General features: G+C 40.0%; 2 protein-coding genes across 2 annotated transcripts in view; both read left to right on the top strand.

Annotated features, from left to right (window-relative positions):
• camlg (calcium modulating ligand) overlaps positions 1-4,083 on the top strand; it is a 4,609-nt gene extending 526 nt beyond the window's left edge. Inside the window, exons 2-4 of the mRNA XM_058757156.1 lie at positions 524-867; positions 947-1,012; positions 2,660-4,083. Of these exons, the coding sequence (XP_058613139.1) occupies positions 524-867; positions 947-1,012; positions 2,660-2,851 (602 nt within the window). The 3' untranslated portion in view covers positions 2,852-4,083. The remainder of the gene's footprint in view (positions 1-523; positions 868-946; positions 1,013-2,659) is intronic.
• A 2,873-nt stretch (positions 4,084-6,956) lies between these two features.
• Positions 6,957-26,442, top strand: slc22a4 (solute carrier family 22 member 4). Its single transcript, XM_058759266.1, has 10 exons — positions 6,957-7,385; positions 12,662-12,765; positions 12,920-13,074; positions 13,162-13,333; positions 14,767-14,893; positions 15,024-15,124; positions 16,409-16,623; positions 24,724-24,906; positions 25,009-25,144; positions 25,293-26,442. Exons 1-10 carry the CDS (start codon positions 6,993-6,995, stop codon positions 25,369-25,371), a joined length of 1,665 nt encoding a protein of 554 aa, XP_058615249.1. The 5' UTR covers positions 6,957-6,992; the 3' UTR covers positions 25,372-26,442.
• Positions 26,443-26,822: the final 380 nt, after the last annotated feature.

The raw sequence follows: 26,822 nt of genomic DNA, 5'->3' as shown, positions 1-26,822 counted from the left end.
TGTAGAAATGTGTCTCTGCATCAGTGTCTCAGCAATGGATGCTCTGCAGTGAATGGGTGCCGTCAGAATGAGAGTCTGATAAAAACATCACAATAATCCACAGCACTGCAGTCCATCAGTTAACATCTGGAGAAGACAAAAGCTGAAACACATCCAGCATTAAGACGTTTTTAACTCAAATACGAGTCCATAATCCATAATAACGCTTCTTGTTCTTAAAAACGTCTGGATTAGTTTCAGCTTTTGTCTTCTCCAGATGTTCTGACGGCACCCATTCACTGCAGAGCATCCATTGCTGATTGCATATATATAATATATATATATATAAAAACATGTACTGTGTTAAGCTAACGAGACTTGTCATAGCACTTGTATATCATCGCTCTTTTGTTGTTTTGATTGCTTCTGTTGTCCTCGATGTGAGTGTCTTTGGATCGAAGCGTCTGCTGAATGCAAGCGTAGCGGTTCTGTGGGTTGGCGCTGACGGACTCGTGTGTCTCTCTGTGCTCGTGTCTGACCGCAGCCAGAGTCCTGGAGCCGCGGCTGGCGCTGGATCTGGACGGGATGGAGACCTGCTCCTCGAAGAGGCTGTCCCCGCTGCTGTCGGAGTCGCTGGGGAGCGTCCCGGATGAAGCGGCGGCTGAGAGGCTGGCGGCAGACGAGCGCTCGGCGTCTCCTCGCAGGGGTCTGCAGAAGTACCTGTCCCGCTTCGACGACGCCATGAAGCTGCGAGGACAGCTGTCCGCTGAGAAGACGGCTCAGGACGACGGCGGCGAGGAGGAGGAGCTGGACTCGTTCCGTCTCTTCCGGCTCGTCTGCAGCGTGGCTCTGGCCGTCTTCGTGCGCATCTTCGTGTGCCAGTATCTGGTGAGTGCTGCGCAGACGCAGACGCAGACGCAGGCCTGGGATTCTGCTCATCTTAACTCCGTCTCTTGTGTTTCCGCAGTCCATCTTCGCACCGTTCCTCACTCTGGAGCTGGGCTTCATGGGATTGCACAAATACTTCCCAAAGGTTTGTCTCTGTTTTGGCTCTGATAAAGTAAACACTTTCCACAGATGTAGTGCAGTGCTGTATTTGTCCAGTTTTTTCGTGATGAACTGATCGTAGGATGAATATGTGAGTTTGATAACATCTTTCCAGTTAAGCAGCCCCGCAAGGATTTCACACATTTACAGTCCCAGAATCCCAACTGGCCAAAGCAATATTAGCTAACAGATCTCCATAAATCCTGCTGCTGTACTCCAGCGAATGTTAGAGTAAAGTGAGCAGAGACGTGTGTCCAGACTACTCTAGCGATCCAACGCCAGTGTGAAGTGTGAGGGACGAAGTGAAAGTGAGGTTAATGATGCTAGTAAACTACTGTATGTAATACTGAATATAATGTGTTTTGGGTAAGTTACAACTAAAAATGTTTTTGGTAACACTTTATTTTAAGGTGTCCTTGTTACACGTTACATGTACTTATTATTATTATTATTATAATAACAATAAATTATGCATAATTGCATACAATTAACCCTAATCCTGACCCTAACCATATAGTAAGTACATGTAGTTAACTAATATTACTCAGTACTAAAATGTATAATTACACTGTAATAAGCACACCTTAAAATAAAGTCTAACTACATTTTTGTTATTTAAAAAAATAAGGTATTAAGTGAAATCGATTTAAATATTTTTTAAAAAGTTAAAATTACTTTATTTTGACTAGTTGCCTTGGAAACATCTCTCATTTTTATTTAGTTTAACTTAAAGTACTTAAAAATCACTACAACTGAAACAAAAACAAATAAAAACTATATAAATTAAAAAACTAAAACTTTACAATTAAAATGGAAAATTTAAAAACAAATTAAAACTATTAATTAATAAAAAAAATTAATAAAAACTATAACTATCTCAGTGATACTAAAATAATAATGCCTTATAATGCCTGACTTTACCAGTAAATTAAATTAAATTTATCTGTATGCATTTATTTTAACATGATGAGTTGATTACATCACTGATAATGCCATTATAAATTATAAAAAAAATAATAATAAAAAAACCAATATTATACCAGTAGACTGATTTAATTAAAACACGAAATAATCATTTAAACATTGTGCTGTCAAACAATTAATCACATTCAAAATAAAAGTTTTTGTTTACATAATACATGTGTGTTCTGTGTATATTTATGTATATATAAATACACACACATACAGTATATATATTGAAAATATTTACATCTATATTTATGTTCATATAATTTATATTATAAATAAATATATTTAATATATAAAATGACATTTTTCTGAAATATGTACATGCATGTGTGTGTATTTATATATTCATAATAAATATACACAGTACACATACATATATTATGTAAACAAAAACTTCTACTATTTAAAACATTTCAAATGTACAGTCTATAATCAGGATATTCTGTATGTTCAGTGAGAGACCAGGATCTCAATTTCAGAAATGAATCAAAGATATGAAGAGATAATCGTGGCACTGATTACACGAGAACATTATGATTATGGGTGGATTTCCTCTCCAGAACAACTCAGAACTGCTCTGTGCGGTGAAGACTGGTGGGCTGGAGAATCATGGGTCTAGGAGCGTGTTTCTGTGGAGTCAGTGTTGTGTGTGTGGTCTCCTCAGGTGGAGAAGAAGAGCAAGACGACGATGCTGACCGCTGCGCTCCTGCTGTCGGGGATCCCCGCCGAAGTCATCAGCCGCTCCATGGACACCTACAGGAAGATGAGCGACGTCTTCTCCGACCTCTGCGTCTACTTCTTCAGCTTCATCACGTGTCACGAGCTGCTGCTGCTCTTCGGCTGCGACGCGTCCTGAGGATCCAGCGCTGCTTCTTCTTCTGTTACCCATCAGGCCATGCGCAGCTCCTGCATCTCAGCCGCATACGATTCCTCATTTTAACGTCCTCCATCTTATTTCATGTAGTGTTCATCAGTTAGAGTTGTTCATGTTGACCGCTGTGAAACTAGTGAAGGTCCGAGCAGAGAGCCCTGATGCTCTAATATCAGGCGAATCTCATGTCTGCATCGTATTTCACGCCAAGACACAAAGACCAAGCCTGTTTTTTGGACCATTGAAGAATATTTCAGCTGAAAATGAACATTAGCTGAAAACGTGTTCACCGTCAGACCATCCGAGATCAGGATGAGTTTGTTTCTTCATCAGATTTGTAGAAATGTGTCGTTGCATTCATCTTTTGTCTTCTCCAGATGTTAACTGATGGACTGGAGTGCTGTGGATTATTGTGATGTTTTTATCAGACTCTCATTCTGACGGCACCCATTCACTGCAGAGCATCCATTGCTGAGACACTGATGCAGAGACACATTTCTACAAACCTGATGAAGAAACAAACTCGTCCTGATCTCGGATGGTCTGACGGTGAACACGTTTTCATTTTTAGCTGAATTATTTCTTCCAGTTGTTTCCCATCATGACATGATCCAGTTCACCTTCATCCATCTTCTCTTGCTTTAATGATGGAGTGGAATATGATGCGGGTTTCATGAGCTTTGCTCTTTTGTTGTTTGTCTAACCGTGACTCAACAAAACCAGCCTAATCTTACTAGATTTGTTAACGAAGTCTTGAGTTGATCGCTAAGGGGACCCAGATTCTCTTGTTTCTGTCCCAGCTGTGGTTCTGATCGGCTCTGCAGTCATTCTTCATCGTGAGCTGATGTTGTGAGTGTTCTTGTTTCACGCTGCTCTTGTGTTTAGAGACAAACCTGAGTTTACCAGACATTATTCATGCTGATCTGCATGATCTGTGATCTATTGATTTCTGTTTAATTTAATGTAAATGCCGTTATGTTCTGCCATTTTGGACGGGAGATGAACTTTATGGTTTGTAATTGATCCTTCAGTAGCGAGTTGTTTCTGATCATGTTTACACGATGCTGTAACACTGATATCTAATGTATGACGGTGTTTTTGTTTTTCTCAGTGATATGATATGAGGTATGAACTCTAATGATTGTAATATATTTGATTACGTACCGGTTGGAGGGAGAAGCTACTGCTAAAACAATAAAAACATCAGTGTGTCCTTCTGATTGATCCATGTGTGCTGAAATCCACAGAAGCGAAACGTCGGGTCAAATGTTCGCTTAGAGAAAAAAGGCAATAAATAAAAGAGCGCTATCACACATTTTAGTAATCCTCCTAAATTAGACATCAATCAAAAGTTTAAACACTGAAAACACTTTTGAAACCGGACACTGTTGTAAATACTTTCATCAGGCTCCTCCCCCTTGTGGGCGGGTTCAAGTGTCATATCAAAACTTTTACTAATCTTGACAAAACGCACATCTGTAAGAGAGGTCTGCGAGTCTCAAGATTCAATATTTGCTGGTTATTTTGTGATGGAAGTAATATTGTGACAGAAATGTATATATTTGTGACATTTTAAAAAGTTCAATGGAGTTTGTTTGACATCTGGTGGCTAGTTTTGGTATAGCGGCTAAATAAAATCTCACAGGAACCTCAGTTTTTGTGATTTCAACTTCAAATTTGGAACATAGCTCAGTTGTACCTATGGCTTTGAGTATATAGCAAATATAGATTCCAAATAGATTTTGTAACAAACAATTTTAAGTATAGTAAATATCCTTAGACCTCTTTAAAAAGAGACCAACCAAAGTGTTAATGAATCACATTCATTTAAGCTCGGATTTGTGTTCAGTTGAGAGGTTAAAAATATCTGTGAATCTGGAGCAAATAAACTTATGAGGAGAGCAAAGTCAGTAAAATAATAGAAGAATTTCTGCAGTCGAGATTTTCCAGGAAGTTGCTCATTTGGTTGACGTTCAGATAAAGTAATAAAGGAACAAATCATTTCAACTTTTAGTGTTACCCGTTTACATTAAACCTACTCAAAAATGTAGCTGAATTTCATATAACTTAAAAAAAAGTTCTTATTTTGAAAAATCTTATTTTGATGAGTTAAAGCAATGTAAAAACATTAGTTGCCATGATTTACTGATCATATATATATATATATATTTTACATTAAATGCTAATTCTTGATTTCAGAAACTACTACTAAGGTTTTCAATATCAGTAATTACATAACTAAACTGTGAATTCTTGATATCATTGATATCATAATGGTGAAATACAACATTTTTGATATCAGAAAACTGAATTGAATGATCTGTACTTTAATTGAGTTTTTATATTTCTGCCAACTTTCACTTTTACTCCGGGCCGGACAGGCCGGGAAATCTCACGCTCATCCAGGACACACAGAATAAAGGCCAAAATGGTACCTTTTGGGGTACAACAGCGTCACTGGAGCAGAACATCTTTGTACTTTTTTTTACCCCTATAGGTACGTTATAGTAATTCGTACACATAAGGTACTAATATTTATCTGTTGGGGTAAAAAAAGAGCAAAAATACGTCCTTTTTAAGGGTACTGCTCCAGTGACAAGCTGTTGTACCCCAAAAGGTACCATTTTGGCCTTTATTCTGTATATAGCCTAAACACACACTACAAAACCACAGATAACCCTATTATTTAAATGGACATCACATAAAAAGGTCTAAATCCTTGGTCTAAAAAAAGTAATTAAAGGTTGAACTGCACCTTCACTTTTCCCCAGTATCTCTGTCTCTCCCGTTTTTTCTTGCACCGGTCACTTCTTGACCAGCAGGTGTACTGATAGCATTAGAACCGTGTCCACCTTGTTGCAAAACGACCACCTCATTGCAATTTGTTGTCACAGAATGTTATTTATCTTAAAATGACTTGAATACCCGAGATTTAACAAACTATATTTCATACAAATATATCAAAACATTTTCTAAAGTGCCTAAAAGTCAAAATCAGTACAAGTCAAAAGGCCATTGTATTCCATGTCGTACTTGCAGGTGATCGATTAGACGTACAGATGGGAGATGAGCGTTTGATATCCCCGTCTGGTCATTTTTCATCCTCAGAGGAATGTTTTATCACAGCTTCTGGTCAGATTTGATGCGTTTCCCACAGTAGACGGTGTAGTTGTTCCTACTGGCATATTAAACATTTCTACAGGTTCTTCTGAGTGGAATGGCAAGTAACTGAATTAATATTGTGTTATAATTTAAGGTATAATGTTTATTAATAGTTTGACTAGTTATTTTCATCCTATATTGTATTCATTGCAACACACTGTTGCTGACACCACTCCTTCACAACAGAAATTTTATTTTCCCTCTTTCATTTTAGTAAAAATTACAAATTGTATTATTATTATTGTTATATTTGTCAGAATAGATGACTTACACTCTTAAAAATAAAGGTGCTTAAAAGGTTCTTAACAGCAATGCCATAGAAGAATCATTTTTGGTTCCAAGAAGAATCATTCAGTCAAAGGTTCTTTAAAGAACCGTCTCTTTCTTACCTTTTTATAATCTGAAGAACCTTCATTCACCACAAAGGAGCTTTTGTGAAACAGAAAGGTTCTTCAGATGTTAAAGGTTCTTTATGGAACCATTTAGATAAAAAGGCTCTTCTATGGCATCGTGAAGCACCTTTATTTTTAAGAGTGTACATGTGTTCGAAATGTTTGCCATCTTATCTAATACCTCGTGGGGCCTGTAAATGGGGAGAGACAATTCTGTTCAATAAGTTCTCATATTTCAGTTGACTCTTTATGTCATGTTTAAATTGATCTCCAGACACATAAAGGAACACTTGGATATGTTTTCTCTAAATTTTCACTCACGCATGTACAAAGGTCTCCGAGTTGCTCATTTCTTGAATCCCTTACGACTCAAAGATCAGTAACTGATGTAATGTTTGATAAAGGATCCCTTGGTCCGCATCTGAACTTTAAACAGCCAATGAGGTGAACCTTGTCAGAGTGTATCATAAACATTATATTCCAGATTTGTATGTTTGGGAGGGGTTACAAGCATGAGCCAAACTCAATGATAAGAGCTAGAGGTTATTGCAAACAGTGCACAAACTTAAAAAATGAGGGACTATGATGACATCACTGCTTTTCTGGGAACATGGGGTCCATTCCAGCTGACTGTTTTCTTAGCATTAGCTATAAGTATCCTTCCAAATGGTTTTGTGGGCATCTACATCGTTTTTGTGGGTGATGTGCCATCTCACGAGTGTCTGATTCCTGAGGAGTACAACATTAGTGAGCTGTGGAGAGAAGCTGCAATCCCGATGGTGATGCAAGACGGTGTTTTAAAACGCAGTTCCTGCTCCAGATACAAAATGGAAACAGTGAGAAATTTTTCTGTGCTTAATTACACCCCAAATGTGGACGTCAATGTCAGCGAGATAGAGGTCGAGTCCTGTGTGGACGGCTGGAACTACAGTAAAGAGATTTACGACTCTACAATAGTGACAGAGGTGAGTTGGTGGGTTGTTTGTATGCTGATGTACTGTCGCTCTTCAGTCTAATGTCCAACTTCCCAAAAGGTTCTTGAGATAAAGCTGTGGAGAGGTTTGCAGATGATCATTCAGAAAAATGAAAAAGTGTGCACTGATTTCTTTTAAATACTCTCGGTGCCAAAACATCAGTCCAACAACACGTATTAAATAAGCAGAAGTGTTATTTAAAAAAAATACTCGATGCCTACTTAAAATATATTTTTAAAATATCTTCCTTTGAATATCAGTTCAAGTAACTGGCACCTTTGACTCTGTGAAAGGACAATCGATTTGAAAAATGGCTGGATAAGTTCATAAAGAGCACAAAAAGGAGAGCTCACAAAGATACAATTACTGGTGAGAGCATAAAGATCTAACATTAACTGCAGATGTCAGCTTAACTGAATCCGTCGCATCAAGAACACTTCTCAACTACTGTAATGCGTTTACTGGGAGTCAGATAATATTTAACTTTATACCTCCAGCTTCAATAAATATTACATAAAACAGAGATTATCTAAAGCAGCCCAGGCTGCCCAATCCTGCTCCTGGAGATCTACCTACCTGCAGACTTCAGTTCCAGCCCTGACCCCAGGCAATCATCTGTAATTATCACATGCTGCAGAAGATCCTCATTAGCTGCTTCAGGGGTGTTTGATCAAGATTTAGCTGAACTCTGCAGGAAGGTAGATCTCCAGGAGCAGAACTGAACACCCCTGATTTAACTTATGTAACGAATATGGCTTTCTAACATCAGATAACCAACAGTTACCACAAAGTTTGGGGGAAAAAATGACTTTGTTTTAAAAATCTATGATAAGTAAATGCTTCTCCCTTTAAGAAAAAAACAAACAAACAAACAAAAAACATACAAACAAACATAAAAAGTCAGGCATATGTGAAATAACAGGTATAATATCAATATCCTCAATCAAAACAAAGAAAACAACAACATTTAACTGAATGTCCAACCAGGGGGGTGTTCCACAAAACAGGTGATGTGACATACCTGCGTATGTTTGAGGATAAGCAAGCGGATAACCTCAGCTTTCGGTTCCAAAATCGGAGGTAACTTTCAGGGTAAGTAACCATAGCAACCTGCTCTCTGAAGATAACCTGCTCCGAAGCAGGTTATGTTTCAGGGTCATTTCATTTCAGAGCCATCAGCGCATGTGTGACCCACTGACGAGCCTTCAGTGGGCGTGACAAATAGTGCACAATATTATATATTATTACAATATTATGTAATATAGCCTACTAATATATATATACATTTACAATCACATTTATGCATTTAGCAGACAATTTTATCCAAAGTGACTTACAGTGCATTACAGTGCAACTCGTGTATTAAATAAATTTAATGCACACAGATTGAAGTAGTTTAAGTCTTTGGTTCTTTTAATTGTGATGATTTTGGCTCACATTTAAAAAAAAAAACACCAATTCACTATCTCAACAAATTAGAATATGGTGACATGCCAATCAGCTGATCAACTCAAAACACCTGCAAAGGTTTCCTGAGCCTTCAAAATGGTCTCTCAGTTTGGTTCACTAGGCTACACAATCATGGGGAAGACTGCTGATCTGACAGTTGTCCAGAAGACAATCATTGACACCCTTCACAAGGAGGGTAAGCCACAAACATTCACTGCCAAAGAAGCTGGCTGTTCACAGAGTGCTGTATCCAAGCATGTTAACAGAAAGTTGAGTGGAAGGAAAAAGTGTGGAAGAAAAAGATGCACAACCAACCGAGAGAACCGCAGCCTTATGAGGATTGTCAAGCAAAATCCATTCAAGAATTTGGGTGAACTTCACAAGGAATGGACTGAGGCTGGGGTCAAGGCATCAAGAGCCACCACACACAGATGTGTCAAGGAATTTGGCTACAGTTGTCGTATTCCTCTTGTTAAGCCACTCCTGAACCACAGACAACGTCAGAGGCGTCTTACCTGGGCTAAGCAGAAGAAGAACTGGACTGTTGCCCAGTGGTCCAAAGTCCTCTTTTCAGATGAGAGCAAGTTTTGTATTTCATTTGGAAACCAAGGTCCTAGAGTCTGGAGGAAGGGTGGAGAAGCTCATAGCCCAAGTTGCTTGAAGTCCAGTGTTAAGTTTCCACAGTCTGTGATGATTTGGGGTGCAATGTCATCTGCTGGTGTTGGTCCATTGTGTTTTTTGAAAATCAAAGCACTTCATGCTTCCTTCTGCTGACCAGCTTTTTAAAGATGCTGATTTCATTTTCCAGCAGGATTTGGCACCTGCCCACACTGCCAAAAGCACCAAAAGTTGGTTATATGACCATGGTGTTGGTGTGCTTGACTGGCCAGCAAACTCACCAGACCTGAACCCCAGAGAGAATCTATGTGATATTGTCAAGAGGAAAATGAGAAACAAGAGACCAAAAAATGCAGATGAGCTGAAGGCCACTGTCAAAGAAACCTGGGCTCTCATACCACCTCAGCAGTGCCACAGACTGATCACCTCCATGCCACGCCGAATTGACGCAGTAATTAAAGCAAAAGGAGCCTCTACCAAGTATTGAGTACATATACAGTAAATGAACATACTTTCCAGAAGGCCAACAATTCACTAAAAATGTTTTTTTTTTATTGGTCTTATGAAGTATTCTGATTTGTTGAGAGTGAATTGGTGGGTTTTTGTTAAATGTGAGCCAAAATCATCACAATTAAAAGAACCAAAGACTTAAACTACTTCAATCTGTGTGCATTTAATTTATTTAATACACGAGTTTCACAATTTGAGTTGAATTACTGAAATAAATGAACTTTTCCATGACATTCTAATTTATTGAGATGCACCTGTATATGCTTTGGCCTGAGCAAGAGAAAGATTATCACTGCCTGGAGATCTGCATCTATCTCCCTCTGTGGCCACCCTGATGACATTGCTTGGATTGTGACAACTCTTTAGATGTGACAATTGCTTCAACATATGCCTTCACCTCGTCTTCCATCTCTGAGTGGCACATGCACTGCTTTCACACTGAAGCGCATAAGGCGTATTAGTAAACGCTGACACCTTAATGGGGCACGATCGATATCATATGAGTTGATGAGTGGCACTAATGTTTTATGAGCAAAATTCATCCAACCCTTGCAGTTAACGGGCAAACCCCTCGCAGGCCCACACTCCTGCCAAACACTCCTTTTCAGTTTGAGAGTACCTGCGCTCTGCTTAAGTCAAAGTTCTGGAAGAGAATGCAATTGCACATTTACATCACCATGGACAAACAAAACAGCTCCTAACCCAAAACTGCTCACATCAGCGCTAACCATTGTGGGTTTCTCAGGATCATAATATGCAAGAGCAGGAGCCGGTTCAGCTTCAGACCTGACTCTCTGATGGTTTTCAGAACAGCCTCCAGATTCTCATCATGCTCATTTTAGTCCTTGCCATAGACAAGTATGTCATCCATGACAACTACTGTGCCTTTGTGCCCAATTAGAAGTTTACTAATTTCTCTTTGAAAAATTTCTGGTGCTGAGGTAACCCCGAATGATAATCTACTGAAACAGAACCGTCCTACTGGGGTTATGAAATTATCTTCAGAAATTAGCCCTAAGGACTGCATGCATTTGAGCTCCTGTTCAACCTTAGGCAGCAGAGGAAAGGCAATTCTATGAGAGGTGGACAGACTATAAGGGGTAGAATCTGTCTCTAGCTCAGTTTTCACTGGTTCACAGTTAAGCAAGCCAATGTCTCCATAGACAACACCTTGGTCTGTAATTTCATCCACCCTTTGTACTAGGCCCATCTTACAAGCAGTGCTACGGCTAAGCAAATTGTTGGCAAATGGCTCATCAATGACAAAAACCCAAAATTCAAAACTTTCCCCTTTTCTTTCAGTGTTTACTCCCTCCAAACATCTGGTAACCCCCCACCCCACCTCCAAACTTTTGAACAGGATGATGTGTAATTTTTTTTTCTATTTTGTTGGAAGATCTTTTTTTTTTTTTCAGTTTGTACTGCCTCTCAGAAGCTAACACTTACATGTTTCCCTGAAGATAAAATAAGTACAATTTACCCTATTCATCAAATTAAAAAAATTTACTCACCCCAGCTCTTAATGCATTGTGCTGCCTTCTTGAACATCTGAGCATTAGATTGTCCGCATTTTTTTCTTCAAGAAATATTGTTGAAAACTGGTAAATAATATGCAGAGGAAAACCAAGTCCTGTTTGGTGGATGTCACTTTTCTCTAGAGGACCCTTTGTGTTACATATCTTATATAAAGTATTTAGATTAAGTTACAAAATTAACCCTAATCTCAAATACATTACAAATGACTTTTGAAGCACACATTTTGTAATCTGTAGTGAAATACATTTCCAAACCCTATATATTGCAATATATTGAAAAATAAATAAGGAATTGCCTAATGTGCATATATGGAAATGTATTATTTAATAAATTGCATTATATTTTTCTCTTTTGTCAGATTGCAGTGTAGTGTGTTTTAACAGGTTACATTTAATTTAATAATGAGTCATTTTTGGTTTCTTGTGGTTTGATGTGAAGTTTAAAAAAGAAAAGGCTTACATAATCATCTGCAAAAACAAGCAAAATGTCCCTTCTTTGGTAAGTGTTAGTTGATGTCTTTCTTTCTTCCTAAAGAAGAAATTGGTTTAGGGACATAAGGGACATATTTTTTAAGAGGGAGAGGAGACCTGTCTGTTCTCAGTGCTCTCTCTGGCTCACTGAGGACCAAGAAATCAAGAAATGACAAGAGCCTTCATGGGATATTATACAGAATGTTTCATAGTAATATTTTAGGTCAAATGTGCTCAGTAGACAAACCTGGTTGGGAACTCTGACACAGACCAATTTACAAGGTACGCTATGAACTTAAGCAGCACATGAATTATTTAACTCGGTTTTACTTTATTTTGATGGTCCCTTTAACACATTCTATTGACTATAAGTAATGTTGCACCTACATTTCTCCTGACTCTCATTAGAGTGTTAGTAGTGTATTAGTTGACTGGTAGGGTTAGGGTTAGATTAAGTTGACACGTTCTTGCAAAGTTACTTATAGTCAGTAGAATATCTGTCGGGAGACCAGCACAAGGAGTTAGTAGATATGAAGCAGACCGTCTACTAATACTCTTATGAGAGTTTGTTGACATGTAGTTGCAACATTACTTAGTGTCAACAGAATGTTCAAAAGGGACCATCAAAATAAAGTGTTACCATTAACTTTTTAAAAGTTACTTTTCTCTGTTTGTGTTTTTCAGTGGGACCTGATATGTGAGAATGAGTATAAAGGGCCACTGACCTCATCGATATATTTCTTCGGCGTGTTGGTGGGGACCTTCCTTTCAGGACAGATGTCGGACAGGTCAGCGCTACCCAGACGAAGCATCCTACAAACTATGACAAGCTATCAGCTAGCAGAGCAGGCAGCTTAACTGAACCTCTGATTTTAAATATGTGGAAATTAAATATGACTCTAAATATGACTCAATATTAAGCATGATATTTGATATATGCAGGTATGGCAGAAGGCCTGTACTTTTTTCCATGATGGCTATGCAGACAGTAACTATCCTTATCCAGATGTTTTCTCCAAGCTGGGAAATCTTCACTGCCATCTTCTTCTTTGTGGGATTTAGTGGTTTTTCTAATTATGTTGTAGCATATGTCCTAGGTAAAATGATTCATTTCCTTCCAATCATTAACACGATTTCAATAATCATCTGTGTCACATGAATAACACATTCCTCCTGATCAACAGGCAGTGAAATTCTCAGTCCAGCGAGTCGGGTGGTGTTTGGTTCTCTGGGTATCTTCATGGGGTCTGGAATCGGTCAGATGTTCCTTCCATTAGCAGCTTATTTCATCCGTAGCTGGCGATGGCTTGTGCTTACGAACGCTCTCACTGGGCTCCTGTATGTGCCATTGTGGTGGTAAGTTTGTGGAGAGACAAAGTTTGAGCCATAGAGAATTATAAAGTCACTTCTTTGAAACAGCAGATGAATAATGTAAATTTGACAACGAAATGGGAATAATCAAGACAACACAGGAAGTAAGAAAATTTCATGAGAAAATAAAATGGATATAAACCAAGAAAAGGCAGGAGGGCTATAATACCTGGAGAAAGCAATCCAGTCATCTGAGCTGTAAAGAGTGTGTGGGCATATTTCTTCTGTTTCAGGATAGTCATTAGTTTAGTTTAGCCTTTTATTTTCTCCCCTTATGAGAAATTTGTCCTGAGCAGTCGAAACATACATCAATCATTTCACAATACTGATATTACACTATACATACACCAATGACATTTCACAATATCTAAAACATTTCCCATATACCCTCACCCACACACACAAATCATTTCTTATAATTCAATAATGTATTTGATAATGCAATTAATTAACTTACAAGTTAGTACCCTATATTTCCTGCCTGAGGTCATCAGCTCATACTCTTTATGGAGAATATGGCTTGGATCACCAATAATTTTAATTCTCTGCTTCTTTAATCTCCTGAGGAGAAGTTAGGGGCACCATACCGATTATTTTTCAAGCTCCACATTTTGAAGTTGTGACCTAAATTTAACAGACAGTATACCAAACCATATTGTAAAAGCATAGCATTTAATAGATTCGATAGAGTTGATCTATAGAACAGTAACATGATACTTAAGTTAGGGTTTATGTGCAGTTCACTTCATATTAGGTGTCTGAATCAGGAATTGAGAAATAAAATGTTCCTTTCCTATAACTTTGACATATACTGTAAGAGGTCATTGCAAACTTGCATTTCCAGTTTCCTTGTATTCGCATACATATGAATAGAAATCAAAAAGGCAAAAAGTGTAGTGTGTCCATTTCATATCATATGAAGACGTGTGACAATTATAAGGTACATTACAGTGTGATCTCTTAGCTAAACTAATAGAACACAAGCTTTAAATGGTTAATTCCCCCAAAAATGAACATTCATCATTTACTCAGCCTCACGTCATTCCAAACCCTTAAGACTTTTGTTAATATTCAGAACACAAATGAAGATATTTTAAATATTTTCTTTCGGTGTTGATTAAACATCTCGTCCTGTGTGATCAGAGCCAGAGATCATCACTGTACTCACGGCTGGTTCAGTGTCTGTTTGTGATCTGAGGATAAGAGCAGAACCTGTTACAGAACCCATGGAACACAAGTTACTATGGTGAAGAATACCAGCTAAAGCTAAATCACTTTGGTGGTATCTAAAACTCAGGGCTTGCTAATCTAAAACCTACCTGGTTAGCCACCCAGCTTCATGGTAGAAGCCTCAGGTCCTGTGAAACTAAACCAGTAAGAAAAATCTTTTTGTTTTTGTTCTGTTTTTGGTGAACCAGGTTTATTCCAGAGTCTCCTAGATGGCTGCTCTCTCAGGGAAGAATAGCAGAGGCTGAAGACATACTGAGACACGCAGCTAAAAAGAATAAGGTCACCGCACCCGAAGTCATCTTCACTTCCTCTGAGGTAACATTTCATTGCAATTATGATCTACAGTATAAAACATGGACATGAAATTTAGTCAAACAGGCCTTAAATAAACTCAGACTTACTTTTCAATGCTCCAGTTTCATTGATGCTTTTTATGTTTCCTTAGATTGAGGAATCAGCAAAGATGAGGGAGAAAAAACATAATATTCTGGACATTTTAAGGAACTGTAATGCTGTTTTAACCATCATAATTTGTTCACTTCTATGGTATGCTGTTACCATGTTTTAATTTTCCCCCTTTTTTCAATTTCTACTTGGTCACAGTCATTAACTATATTACCTATATGATGTTATAACAAAAGAAATTCTTGCTCTAAATTGAGTGTAAGTTAAAGTTTTTCAATTCTGCTTCTTGGGACACCACACAGAGGTCTATAACAGCGATTCTCAACCCTGTTCCTGGAGCTCAACACTGCATCATTTGTCCTTAATCAAACACAACTTAATTCAGATCATCAGCTCATTAGTAGAGACTCCAAGACCTGAAATGGGTGTCCAACAAAGGAGACAGGCCACTGGGGCTCCAGCAACATGTTGAGAACCACTGGTTTAACACAGTAATTTAGTGTGATTAATCATAAAAATGTACATGCACTCAAACTGGTACATTTTGTAACATGGACATTCAAGCTTGAATGTTTGTGTGAGTTTGTAGTCAGCACAGCCCAGCTACTAGATGAATCACACCTCATCAGATGGTGGGCAGACAAAACACATGAGCAAGTGCACATAGACCAATAATTAAAAGTTGTCCAAAACAATTTCTAGTGATCTTGAAGACATTGAATAGCTTGTTCAGGTGTGTTTGGTTAGGGTTGGAGCTAAACTCTGCAGGACAATGGCCCTCCAGAACCGAAGTTGCCCAGCCCTGTGTCAGATGGATGCGTGCCTTATCTAACACACCTGATCAGTTCATTAGCGGAGGCAGGTGTCTGAATTGGATGTGTCAGATTAGTGAGACATATAACAGGTGCTTCTCAAACAGAAGGCTGCGTTCTACTGAGAGTGCGCCCTTTCTAGTTCAGCCCTTCGGAGGCTTGTAGACTAGAGTCCTCCTCGCCATTAAACGCTAGAATGAGACGGTCTAGTGCGCGTGACTGCATCATATATGTTCCTGCCCTCACCGTCACGGCATGAGGAAACTAATAAAAATTATTTTGGAAAAATACTTTGTATTACAAATCTTTATATTATCCGGCTTTCTATTAATGCAATACAATGAATCTCAGCCATCTACAGTCTCCCAATGGCTTAAAACTATTGTTTAGTTTAGCAAATTCAGCTGAATGAAGGACGCAAAAAGAAGCCTGCCTTCCAATGATCCTTCTGATTGAGACGACCTTCAGGGACGTTTGATGACATGGCAGCCGAGAGCTGCAGCCTTCTGTTTGAGAAGCAGCCAACATGTGTAGTACCGGAGGAAAGCTTTACTAGCAGGATTGAGAGACTAATAAAAGCAACTGATTTACAAGGGCTGTTTTTGTCGTTTAGGATGGTCATCACCATGTCTTACTATGCTCTCATTCTAAACACTACAAACCTTCATGGCAACCCGTACCTGAATTTTTTCCTGTCTGCAGTGGTGGAGGTACCAGCTTTCATTATAGCCACGTTGTTGCTCAAATACTGCAGTAGGAGATTCTGTCAGTCTTCCACTCTTCTCATGGGCGGAGCGATGATTTTCATCATACAGCTCATTCCCAAAGGTAAGACATTTACTGATCATATTCTGAATCACACATCTGATAGTGTGGAAGATTAGAAATGATTGCAAGTAGTGATGTGATGTTCGACACCGAAGCTTGTATCAAAAAATAAAACATCTCACAGTGAAGCACTGTACCGGAGCTTGATTATTTTTGCCAAAACCATGTGATCTATGACGTCCAAAGCTTCGTTTTCACACACAACTACGTCACTGCTTCATATTCTGATTCAAATAACGCGACTCACTTGCGCAGTTTGAAGTGTCACTCACTTCATTGATTAGAGTAAATCATAATACGAAGAAACATTTGCATGTGTTCCCTGGTTCACAGACACTTAAACTGACAATTAATCTTCTTTCATTTTGATCATATATGCCTACAGCCTTGCCTATTTTTTCCACAAATTTATTCACAGACTCAATTATTGATGTAATGTGTAATACAATGACTGACATGTGAAAGACTTATTTATTTAGACTTTATATTTTCTTTGCTTTATACAGGTTTTCATAGCACAAACTGATTTATTATCTGAAACAATCCAAAAATGTCTGGGTCGTCTGGGACATAAAGGCAGCTTTTTAAGCCTTTTGACCACAAGATGACCACAAAAAGCTGCGAGTAATTAACCTTTTTATGATACAGTTGAGGTCGGTGCTTTGCAAAGCTTCATTTCACCATCACTAATTGCAAGTCATAATTCTTTGAGTAAATCATTTGGATCTGTAATGAACACAGGGATGAAACAGAGTGAGAATCCACACGCAAGCACAAGTTCAGTTGGAAACCACAACACAGATAATCCAAACTTGGAACAAGACTTTGAAACAACAAAGTCTGCTTGAACAAAAACTTCACTACTTTTAAAGTTTAGAAAATAATATAAATACAGACCGTTACAGTTTGAAGTGACGCACTCTGGTTCTGTCTTACCGTTATTCATTTTAATTTCAAATAACTTTTTTTATTATCATCCGTGTCTTTTTTTGAATTATGATTGACCCCTCTGTAGGTTGTTGTTTATGAAGTGTCCTCAGAGCAGAGTTAAACAAGACGGCCTTGTAGGACATACAGGAACCCAGACAGCAAGCAGTGAAATCTTTTGAATGTTTGAGGTTTTACTTACTAGTCAGATGGCGCTTTGGAGATGTTCTTCCACAGGAGATCCGCTCCGCTCCAGCTCGGCAGCACAGCCATCAGCATGGAAGAATAGGAACAATATGTCACATATAGGCATGGGACGATAACCGGTTTCAAGGTATACCGCGGTTTGGAAAATTCACGGTTTCAAAACCACTAAAATTTTCTGTTATACAGTATGCGCAGTTTTTTTACGTGTCGTCAAAGACGGAAAGTGCCGGACTCCCTCAGTTGTGAGCAGTGAAGAGCGTAACGAGTCACACGACCCCTCCCCCTCCGGACAGCGGTCAGTGAGAGTCACCTGTGTGTAGGATGATGGCCGCATGAGGTGAATCCCTGGAACTTTTTCCCCCGTCGAAAAAGGCGAAGTCTGCTGTATGGGAATTTCTCGGGTAACGTAGACCAATCATGTTCCGTACACAATGATGTTCCGTACAGGTGCCATTTTGGCGCCGATCGCTAAATAAATACTTCCAGGTCGTACACAAACGATATATCTGTGTCATCTTCATTTCTCCCTCTTTCACCCTCAATCAAGACAGAGACCCATCCGCCGGTTGTTTCAGTGTTGAAATAAATACTATTTTGCTTGCTACCGAGGCAGATAACATACCTAATTAACTAGCTAAGGTCAACTAGTTTCCTCCCTCACATTACTTCACAGAGCGGGGAATAGCAGACTAAAGTACTACGTTTCTGCGATTTGGTACAGTAAATTTAGCTGGTATCACGTCTATAATTTTAAGCCTCCTGCCATTGTTTACATCTGTTCAAAATCACGTCATTAAAAAAGAAACAAACTGCTGGCTCAGGTGTCTTTGCCACTGTTTGAGTGTTATACGGAGAGAGACTGTGTGTGTGTGTGAGACACAATCGCGCACTCTCCTTATGTGTATGTGCACACATCTTTGTACCTCACCGCTCATAACTTGGACTGAAAGATGAATGTGTAGAAAGTGAGCATATCTCCAAAAACCTTGTTGAGCTGCAGGTTTAATGACTGCATTTTTTATTTTTTACAGAAATTGTTTTGATTTATGTTTTTGATTATTGAGCTATAGGTTTAGGTTAAGTGACTGCATTTTCAGTTTTTTTTTTCATTTAGAAGGATTTTTTTTATTTATTTTTTTTGCAGAAAATAATTTATTTATGTTCTGATTATTGTTGAGCTGCAGGTTTAGGCTCACTTACGTGACTGCACGTAATTTAATGAACAAGAATTCAATTATTTATATGAATTATTTAGCCTGACATGTTTACCATTCCAAAATGTTCTATATGTTTCTTAAAAATAAAATGTATTGTGTTCAGTGGAAAAAACGTTGTTGTTTTTTACCCAGACATTTAAAAATAACATATTTTAGAGCTATAATCGCAATACCATGATACCGTGAAACCGTGATATTTTTATCTAAGGTTATCATACCGTCAGAATCTCATACCGGCCCATGCCTAGTCACATATCCATCAAAATGTAGTATACAATGTCAGGATTATTAGAAATAAACAAACTACAGCAGAGGTGAAATGCAATAATAATAATAATAATAATAATAATAATAATATACAAAACATACAAAAAATCTTAAGATACCAGAATTCATATTTTTAGGTTTTACAGATGCATGATGATATAGTTGAAATATATTGTGAAAAATTCATATAAAGTTATTTAATAAGATTTCTCAGATCACCTGTTTCCTGCATCTCTGTCAGCAGCTCCCATTACAAATTTTCTTGTAACCTCCCCTGTTTTAGGTATTTTTTTTCTGACGCTCCTGAAATCACAGTAAAATTTAGCAATATTTGTTTGCAATGAAAGTTCAAAACGTGTTTGAAATAGTTTCAGCCCATTAGTTCATGTAAGTGACGTCACCGATTGACCCCACAGTGCAAACGTTTAGGTTAAATTAATTAGCTTATAGTGACTTCCCAGACAGCAACATAGCGTTGGCCCAGATCCGGCCCACGTGAAATCCATGCAGGCCAGATGTGGGCCTGATCTGGGATGACACTGCTTGCTGTCTGGGTTCCATTTATCTATTGACAAAGTATCAACAAAACATTTACAAAACTATCAAAGCCGCTCATCTACACATAAAAGGTGCTTAAAAGCTCATACGTTCATTAATAAGAGCTCAAATCTATAAGTTAGTTTACCTCTAACGTAATTGTTAGCCTCTACAGCTAGTTAACGGTTGTGATGCTAACGGTCTTTTTGAAGACTCTAAACCACTCCTGTAAAGTAAAGATTCAACAGAAACGTGTCAGTTACATGTGAATGTGTCAGGAACGGTTCAATGTATTATTTGTGTAACTTTAGGGACTAAACTTACCTGAAAGCAGTGAAAACAGCAGAGAGACAGCCTCTCGCTTCTTGTCAGCTGAGTGATTTGCCGCTCCAGTTTAAATGAGATTTGAATGCTCAACGCGCACGCTCATTGGCCCTGTCCACACGAACGCGGTTATTTTCAAAACAGCAGCTTTTTCTATGCGGTTTGGCCGTTCGTCCTCACGCAAACGCTGCACCAGGTCACTGAAACCGAACATTTTGAAAACTCCTGCCAGGGTGAAGATTTTCAAAAACTCTGGTTGCAGTGTTATCGTGTAGACAGCAAAACCGGAGTTCCCTTTCGAGGGAACTTCGAACTGCGTCCTCTAGGGGTCGCTATGGGGAACGCCGTCAGCGTGACCCGTGTCTGAAGCATTTATACAAAAACACCAAATGTTGGCCGGCGACAGCCTATGACGTCACTACTGGCACGACCACAGTATAAAGGGGCGCCGGGAAAATACGTCATTCTCTTCTTCGTCTTCATTGACTGTTTTGTTGAGATTTATTACATTGAGCGTGTATTCTACAGGTAAGAAACGATTTCCTACTATGGCGAGCACTAGCAAGGCGTTTAAGAGATGTGTGCATCCGTGTCCTTGTTTTTTGACACCTGATGACACACACGATCTTTGCGTCTTTTGTTTGGGCGAGGAGCACGCACGCGATGTGCTCGAGGGGGAAATCTGCGTGCACTGTGAGCTTTTTCCTATGAGAGAGCTCCGCTCTCGTCTGTCTCTTTTTACGAGGAAGGAGGGACAGACGTCTGCTTCCCGCGGCTCAAGACCCACTGCTGCTGAGGCACGGAGGATAATGAGCTCGTGGGGCTCGCAGGTGGAGGTGGCTCGTGAGTTAGAGAGGGGGCTTTCCTTCTCGCGCTCGTCGGCCGCGAACGAGAGTGAGTCACTGGATGACGATGCAATCTCTCTGACATCATCTGATCCAGCGGCTAGTGCTCTGCTGGGTTATGCCCAGGAAGAGCAGGAGATGTCTGAGGGCGAAGAAGTTGAGACTGAGCCCTCTTAATCCTCCTGCCCTGCGTATGACGAACTGTTGGAGGTTATGGAACGCGCCACGGCAAGCAGGTCAGGCTGTTGCTTCGTTGCACACGATGGCGGTGCTTCAGGCATACCAGGCTGATCTGCTGAAGGACCTGGATAAGGGTCAGGGCTTGTCACCTGATGAAGTAGCTGAGCTGCGCTGCACCACGGATTTGGCTCTCCGTGCTACTAAGCAGGCCGCCACTGCTATGGGCAGGTCTATGGTCTATGGTCCATGGTCCATGGTGGTAACGGAGAGACATCTGTGGGTGAATCTGGCAGATGTTGGGAAGAAAGAGAAGGGCTTTCTTCTCGATGCTCCAGTCTCGCCTTCCGAGCTTTTCGGTACTTCCATCGAGACGGTGGTCGAGAAATTTAGGGAGGCGAAGGCACTCCTTACTGTTGGTCTGGACCCGAATCTTCAGATTTCGCCTCCGGGACTGATCTCATGCGCAGTAACCATGCATGTGTGAGTACGATCCAGTTTTACTGGTATTTATGTGTTCCACACTTGCAACACTGCAGTTCCAGGACCTGCGGGTCTTTTTACTTCAGTTTCTTTGGTTTGAGAAGGTGCAGGGCTATCTGAAGATATCTATGTGCTAGCTTAGGGACTGCTCCCCTTCCGAGGGTTTTTAAGTAGCAATCTCCCTGAGCACTTGCCTAGAGTGTGCGTCTCCCCTGCTAGGGTTTAAGTATAGAGCCCAGAAGTTTTGTGTGGCAGCTTCTCTGGAGGGCTTACCGGTTTTTAGGCCAGTGGTCGCTTTCCAGAGTTCTGTGAGTCAGTGGTCGATCTAGCATTGCTCCCCTCACCATAGAGGGTCACCTATGAGCATGCTGCTCCCTTCCGAGCATCTGAGTTCCCTCTCGTACTGAGAGTTGGTTTCTCTCCGCTCTCTGGAGTTCTGTCATTCAGCCCTATGCTGTCCTTGTTGGTCGGGCTAGCATCACTTCCCTCACCATTGAGGGTCACCTATGAGCATGCCGCTCCCTTCTGAGCGTCTGAGTTCCCTCTCATGCTGAGAGTTGGGTTCTCCGCTCTCCAGAGCTATGTCTGTTGGTCGAGCTAGCATTGCTCCCCTCACCATAGAGGGTCACCTATGAGCATGCTGCTCCCTTCCGAGCATCTGAGTTCCCTCTCGTACTGAAAGTTGGTCTCTCTCCGCTCTCTGGAGTTCTGTCATTCAGCCCTATGCTGTCCTTGTTGGTCGGGCTAGCATCACTTCCCTCACCATTGAGGGTCACCTATGAGCATGCCGCTCCCTTCTGAGCGTCTGAGTTCCCTCTCATGCTGAGAGTTGGGTTCTCCGCTCTCCAGAGCTATGTCTGTTGGTCGAGCTAGCATTGCTCCCCTCGCCATAGAGGGTCACCTATGAGCATGTCGCTCCCTTCTGAGCGTCTGAGTTCCCCCTCATGCTGAGAGGTGGGTTCTCCGCTCCCCTAGAGCTCTGTGTCCCATATACTCTCCTTGTGGGTCAAGCTGACATTGCTCCCCTCACAATGAGGGTCACCTATGAGCATGCCGCTCCCTTCTGAGCGTCTGAGTCCCCTCTCATGCTGAGAGTTGGGTTCTCCACTCTCCAGAGCTATGTTGTTGGTCGAGCTAGCATTGCTCCCCTCGCCATAGAGGGTCACCTATGAGCATGCTGCTCCCATCTGAGCGTCTGAGTTCCCTCTCATGCTGAGAGTTGGGTTCTCCGCTCTCCAGAACGGTGTTTCAAATCCATGTTATGGTAAGTGCGCACGCTAGTCTCTGTGCACTTTCTGAAAGCCACGTTGTGGTAAGATAGCACACCAAGTGTTTTGTGATCTTTCTAAAATCCTGTATGGTATGGGTTACGCGCTGCGGCTTCTTGCCCTTTCTTTGAGTCGGTCAGGTCCCGGTTTTCACCTTGGGCCCCACTCCACCTATGTATCCCCAGTGATACTGACTTGAACAGGGTGTTGCTATCAAGGATCTGTTGAGACTATTCCTTCAGCGAGCTCATGCAGAGCAAGCAGTAGCCCCTGGGTGACAGGCCAAGGCCTAGTTACTATCCTAGGTGCTTGGTCGTATCCCCTTAAAGGAATCTCTGCTAATCTGATTCCAAGCCTTTGAGCTCTACCCTGGGTCCAGGAGGCCCGGCCCCTAACAGGTAAGTTCTGGGGTATGCAGCTCAGGTTTTTGGCCGAAGTGGATAATGTCACTGACAGCTGTTGAACCGTCCCAGGGGCAACTCCCTTAGCCGGGTAGAGTTGGTACTTAGTGCTCGCCTCTTTGTGCATGGCTTGCACTCCCCTCAGCATGGTGGCGTGGGTATTCTGTTCCCCATAGCGACCCCTAGAGGACGCAGTTCGAAGTTCCCTCGAAAGGGAACGTCTCAGGTTACATATGTAACCATGGTTCCCTGAGTAGGGAACGAGACACTGCATCCTCTAGGCTCGGTGCCATGCTTTGGACACAAGCTTCAGACGAATGACGTATTTTCCCGGCGCCCCTTTATACTGTGGTCGCGCCAGTAGTGACGTTATAGGCTGTCACCGGCCAACATTTGGTGTTTTTGTATAAATGCTTCAGACACAGGTCACGCTGACGGCGTTCCCCATAGTGACCCCTTGAGGACGCACAACAGGACATACTATTCTATAATATAACATATAATGTCATATCATATAATATCATATGAGGCATGAATATAATTTCACATGTAAACACAATTAAACACACAATATGAGCTTTATGTTATGCATTTTAAAAATATATTTTCAAAATGTATTTCAATATATTTAACAGTGTTTCACATATATGTGAATATATTACCTTTCTGTATGGGAAAACATTGGGATTTTAGTCATATCATATTTAGTCAAATATTTTAAATGGATTTTAAATGTGGGTCAAGATCGACAATACTTATGTGGCCCACATATCTACATTTGACATCTGGCCCATGTCTTGTGTGCCGTCTTAAACCTGGTACCATCTCTGCCAAACCCGGGCCATGTTTGGCCCACATGCTGTATGCCAGTGCCGGATGAATGCCAGCTGTGCCAGATGCATGGCAAATCTGGGCCAAATTTGTTTGCTGACTGGGGTGCATCATAATAGGATTTCGAGATTTGAGAATTGATCTGCATCTCCTGCTATGCATCAAAGCCACCGGCATAAAAGCTGTTATCGTTCACATTAATGCACAGCTTAGACAAACTGTACGGAATGTGTGTATGACTGCAATAAAATTATGACATAATTATTCCTTCATGAATAAATCTCTCAATGAGTAAATTATTATAGATATAGATATAGATATAGATATAATTGTTTTCAAAAACAGTTTTAATAAGGTGCACTTGTAAGGAAGTATCAGTGGCTGGGACAGACTTTCAGTATCACCTTCACTTAAAATGATAGTCTAATCCTGTTTGAGCTAATGGACCTGTTGCTATGACAGCAACTCCAGATGGGCTTCTAAAGAACTTAACATTCCTGGATCATGTCAAATTGCCAACAATAAAACCTAGCTAGCTGAGTAATCCATGCATGAAGAACGGGCCCCGTTGTGGTTGTTTTTTGCTTACATTAGTTGAATGTTTGTGTCATTGCAGACATGATGGAGTTGGCAACCTCACTGGAGATGCTGGGGAAACTTGGTGTCACCGCTGCATTCTGTGTCGTTTATGCAGTGACTTCAGAACTCTTTCCTACTGTGGTGAGAAACATGGCCATGGGAACGTGCTCCATGACCGCTCGCATAGGCAGCATCGTTTCTCCCTTCATCATATACTTGGGTACAGTCACAGTTTTCTTGTTTTTATTACTTTAAATAAAGCTACTAGTAAATCTGAACATTGCATGTGCATTTTGATAACTGATTCCTTTTCTCTGTAAAGGTAACTATTACAGATACATTCCTTATATTGTCATTGGAAGCCTGGCTGTGTTTTCTGGCTTAATTACGTTACTGTTGCCAGAAACTAAAGGAAAAGTTCTCCCTGACACCATTGCTCAGATGCAGCGAATAAAAGTGTAAGTGCATTATTGCCCCATATTCTTACCATAGTCTTTAACATGAACTCTTTATTCAGTTCAGGGTTTGTGGGTTTTAGATACAATACATGTGCTTAAAGTCTAATTTAGTTCAAATATACCATTTCATTTCTTTTATCTCACTTAGACTGAGAAGCTCTAAAAAACAGGATGCAATGATGTGGACAGCAGACAAAAGTAAAGTCTTCAAAGAAGTGAAACTGTAACAGATGGACAGTGAAATCAAATATTGTTGTCTTGTTAATCAAATGAATGATCCTAACCCTAAATGAATTACGCTGTTGAGATGACATAAATTTGGCTTGGTGTTCTGCCTTCTATAGACAGATCATGTGTGTGAGACAAATCCACCCTCACGAGGAGTTTTACTGCCTTCGATCTGTTATAATGTCTGCCATAATGGCATCTCAAGCTACATGGCAAAGACATGACCAGGCCAGCTTGTGCCTCCCAGCCATATCTGACCAAAGAGATCTTTTAGATCATTTCCATGTGTTTTACTGTGTTTATCATGAACAAAAATGCATTTTATTAACATAAATAGGTCTGTAAATAACTGCTGAAAAGGGAAAAGCGCATGAGGCGACGTGTGATTCTCAGAGTGAGCTCCACATTAACCGTTACTCTTCAGTCCTCTCTTATCCAATATAAATTGTGACCTTGCAGGTAACTTTTTTGCTTTACTTTGCTGCCTCTTTCTCTTCAGTTGCTCTATCTGTACCATAGAAATAGGAAAGTGATCTGCCTATGGAAAATATCTTAACCTGCTAGAAGTGCTGTACATGACAAGTTAATCATCCTTCAAACCTACATGTATGTATTTATAATACGTGAATATGCTTTACTTCTCTGTGAGTGGTTTGCTTTTTTTATAAGGGCTTTTACGTTTTATCACAATTTAGTTTTTGTAAGGTACAAATGGTTGCACAACATGTTTTGTTTCAAAATGAACAAAGTACCTTTATTGATTGAGTAAAAAAATGACCCTACTGTCACATCTGCAAAGATTTTGTTAGTGATTTATGTTCTGAGTTTGTCTTTTATCATGTCTTGTCTATTATTATAGCCTATTTCCCATCCTTTAATTTTTTTAATATGTTTCTTGTTCACTCATTAGTGCATATGCATTTCTAGCCATCATGCTTCAGTGTAAGACGCTGTCAGTGAGTTTCTTCTCTTATTGTTTCTGTCAAAGTCAGGTCATTGTTTGCTTCTGTTTGTATTGTATTTGTTTTTCACTTTGTTTTGAAATAAACTGTATTTGGGTTCAGTCTCTACTTGGCTTCAGCTGACATCTTCATTCATTCATTCATTCAATATTGATTTAAATTTTAAGAGGTTAGATTGAATTCTCTTGCAAAATTGTAGACTGACTGTGTGTCTGTCATGATCCTGCCCGTGTTCCCCTGTCTTGTGTTTGGACTTTTGTGATACTTCCTGTCTAGAGTGCCATTTGTAGTCCTTTTGTTTCATTGGTCCTCTTGATTGCTTTACCAATTGTGTCTAGTTACCTTGTCATCTTGTTATTGTCTTTGTGTATAAGTAGCCCAGTGTTTTAGTTAATCGTTGTCTTTGTGAAGTTGTGGCATGTTGTTTCTTTTGCCTGGTTCTACCCATGCTGTTTCTTGATCTGGATTACCTTTTTCTGTGACATGTA

Source organism: Onychostoma macrolepis, chromosome 21 (genome assembly GCF_012432095.1).
Source record: "Onychostoma macrolepis isolate SWU-2019 chromosome 21, ASM1243209v1, whole genome shotgun sequence".
Lineage (NCBI taxonomy): Eukaryota > Metazoa > Chordata > Actinopteri > Cypriniformes > Cyprinidae > Onychostoma > Onychostoma macrolepis.
This window is presented reverse-complemented; position numbering and strand designations above follow the sequence as displayed.

What these genes read in the sequence shown, in the direction of transcription:
- slc22a4 (XM_058759266.1), top strand. Translation starts at nt 6,993, where the DNA reads ATGAGGGACTATGATGACATCACTGCTTTTCTGGGAACATGGGGTCCA. An exon ending in CATACAGCTCATTCCCAAAG is followed by an intron (nt 16,624 to 24,723) that starts GTAAGACATTTA and finishes GTGTCATTGCAG; the next exon opens with ACATGATGGAGTTGGCAACC. An exon ending in CAGATGCAGCGAATAAAAGT is followed by an intron (nt 25,145 to 25,292) that starts GTAAGTGCATTA and finishes TATCTCACTTAG; the next exon opens with ACTGAGAAGCTCTAAAAAAC.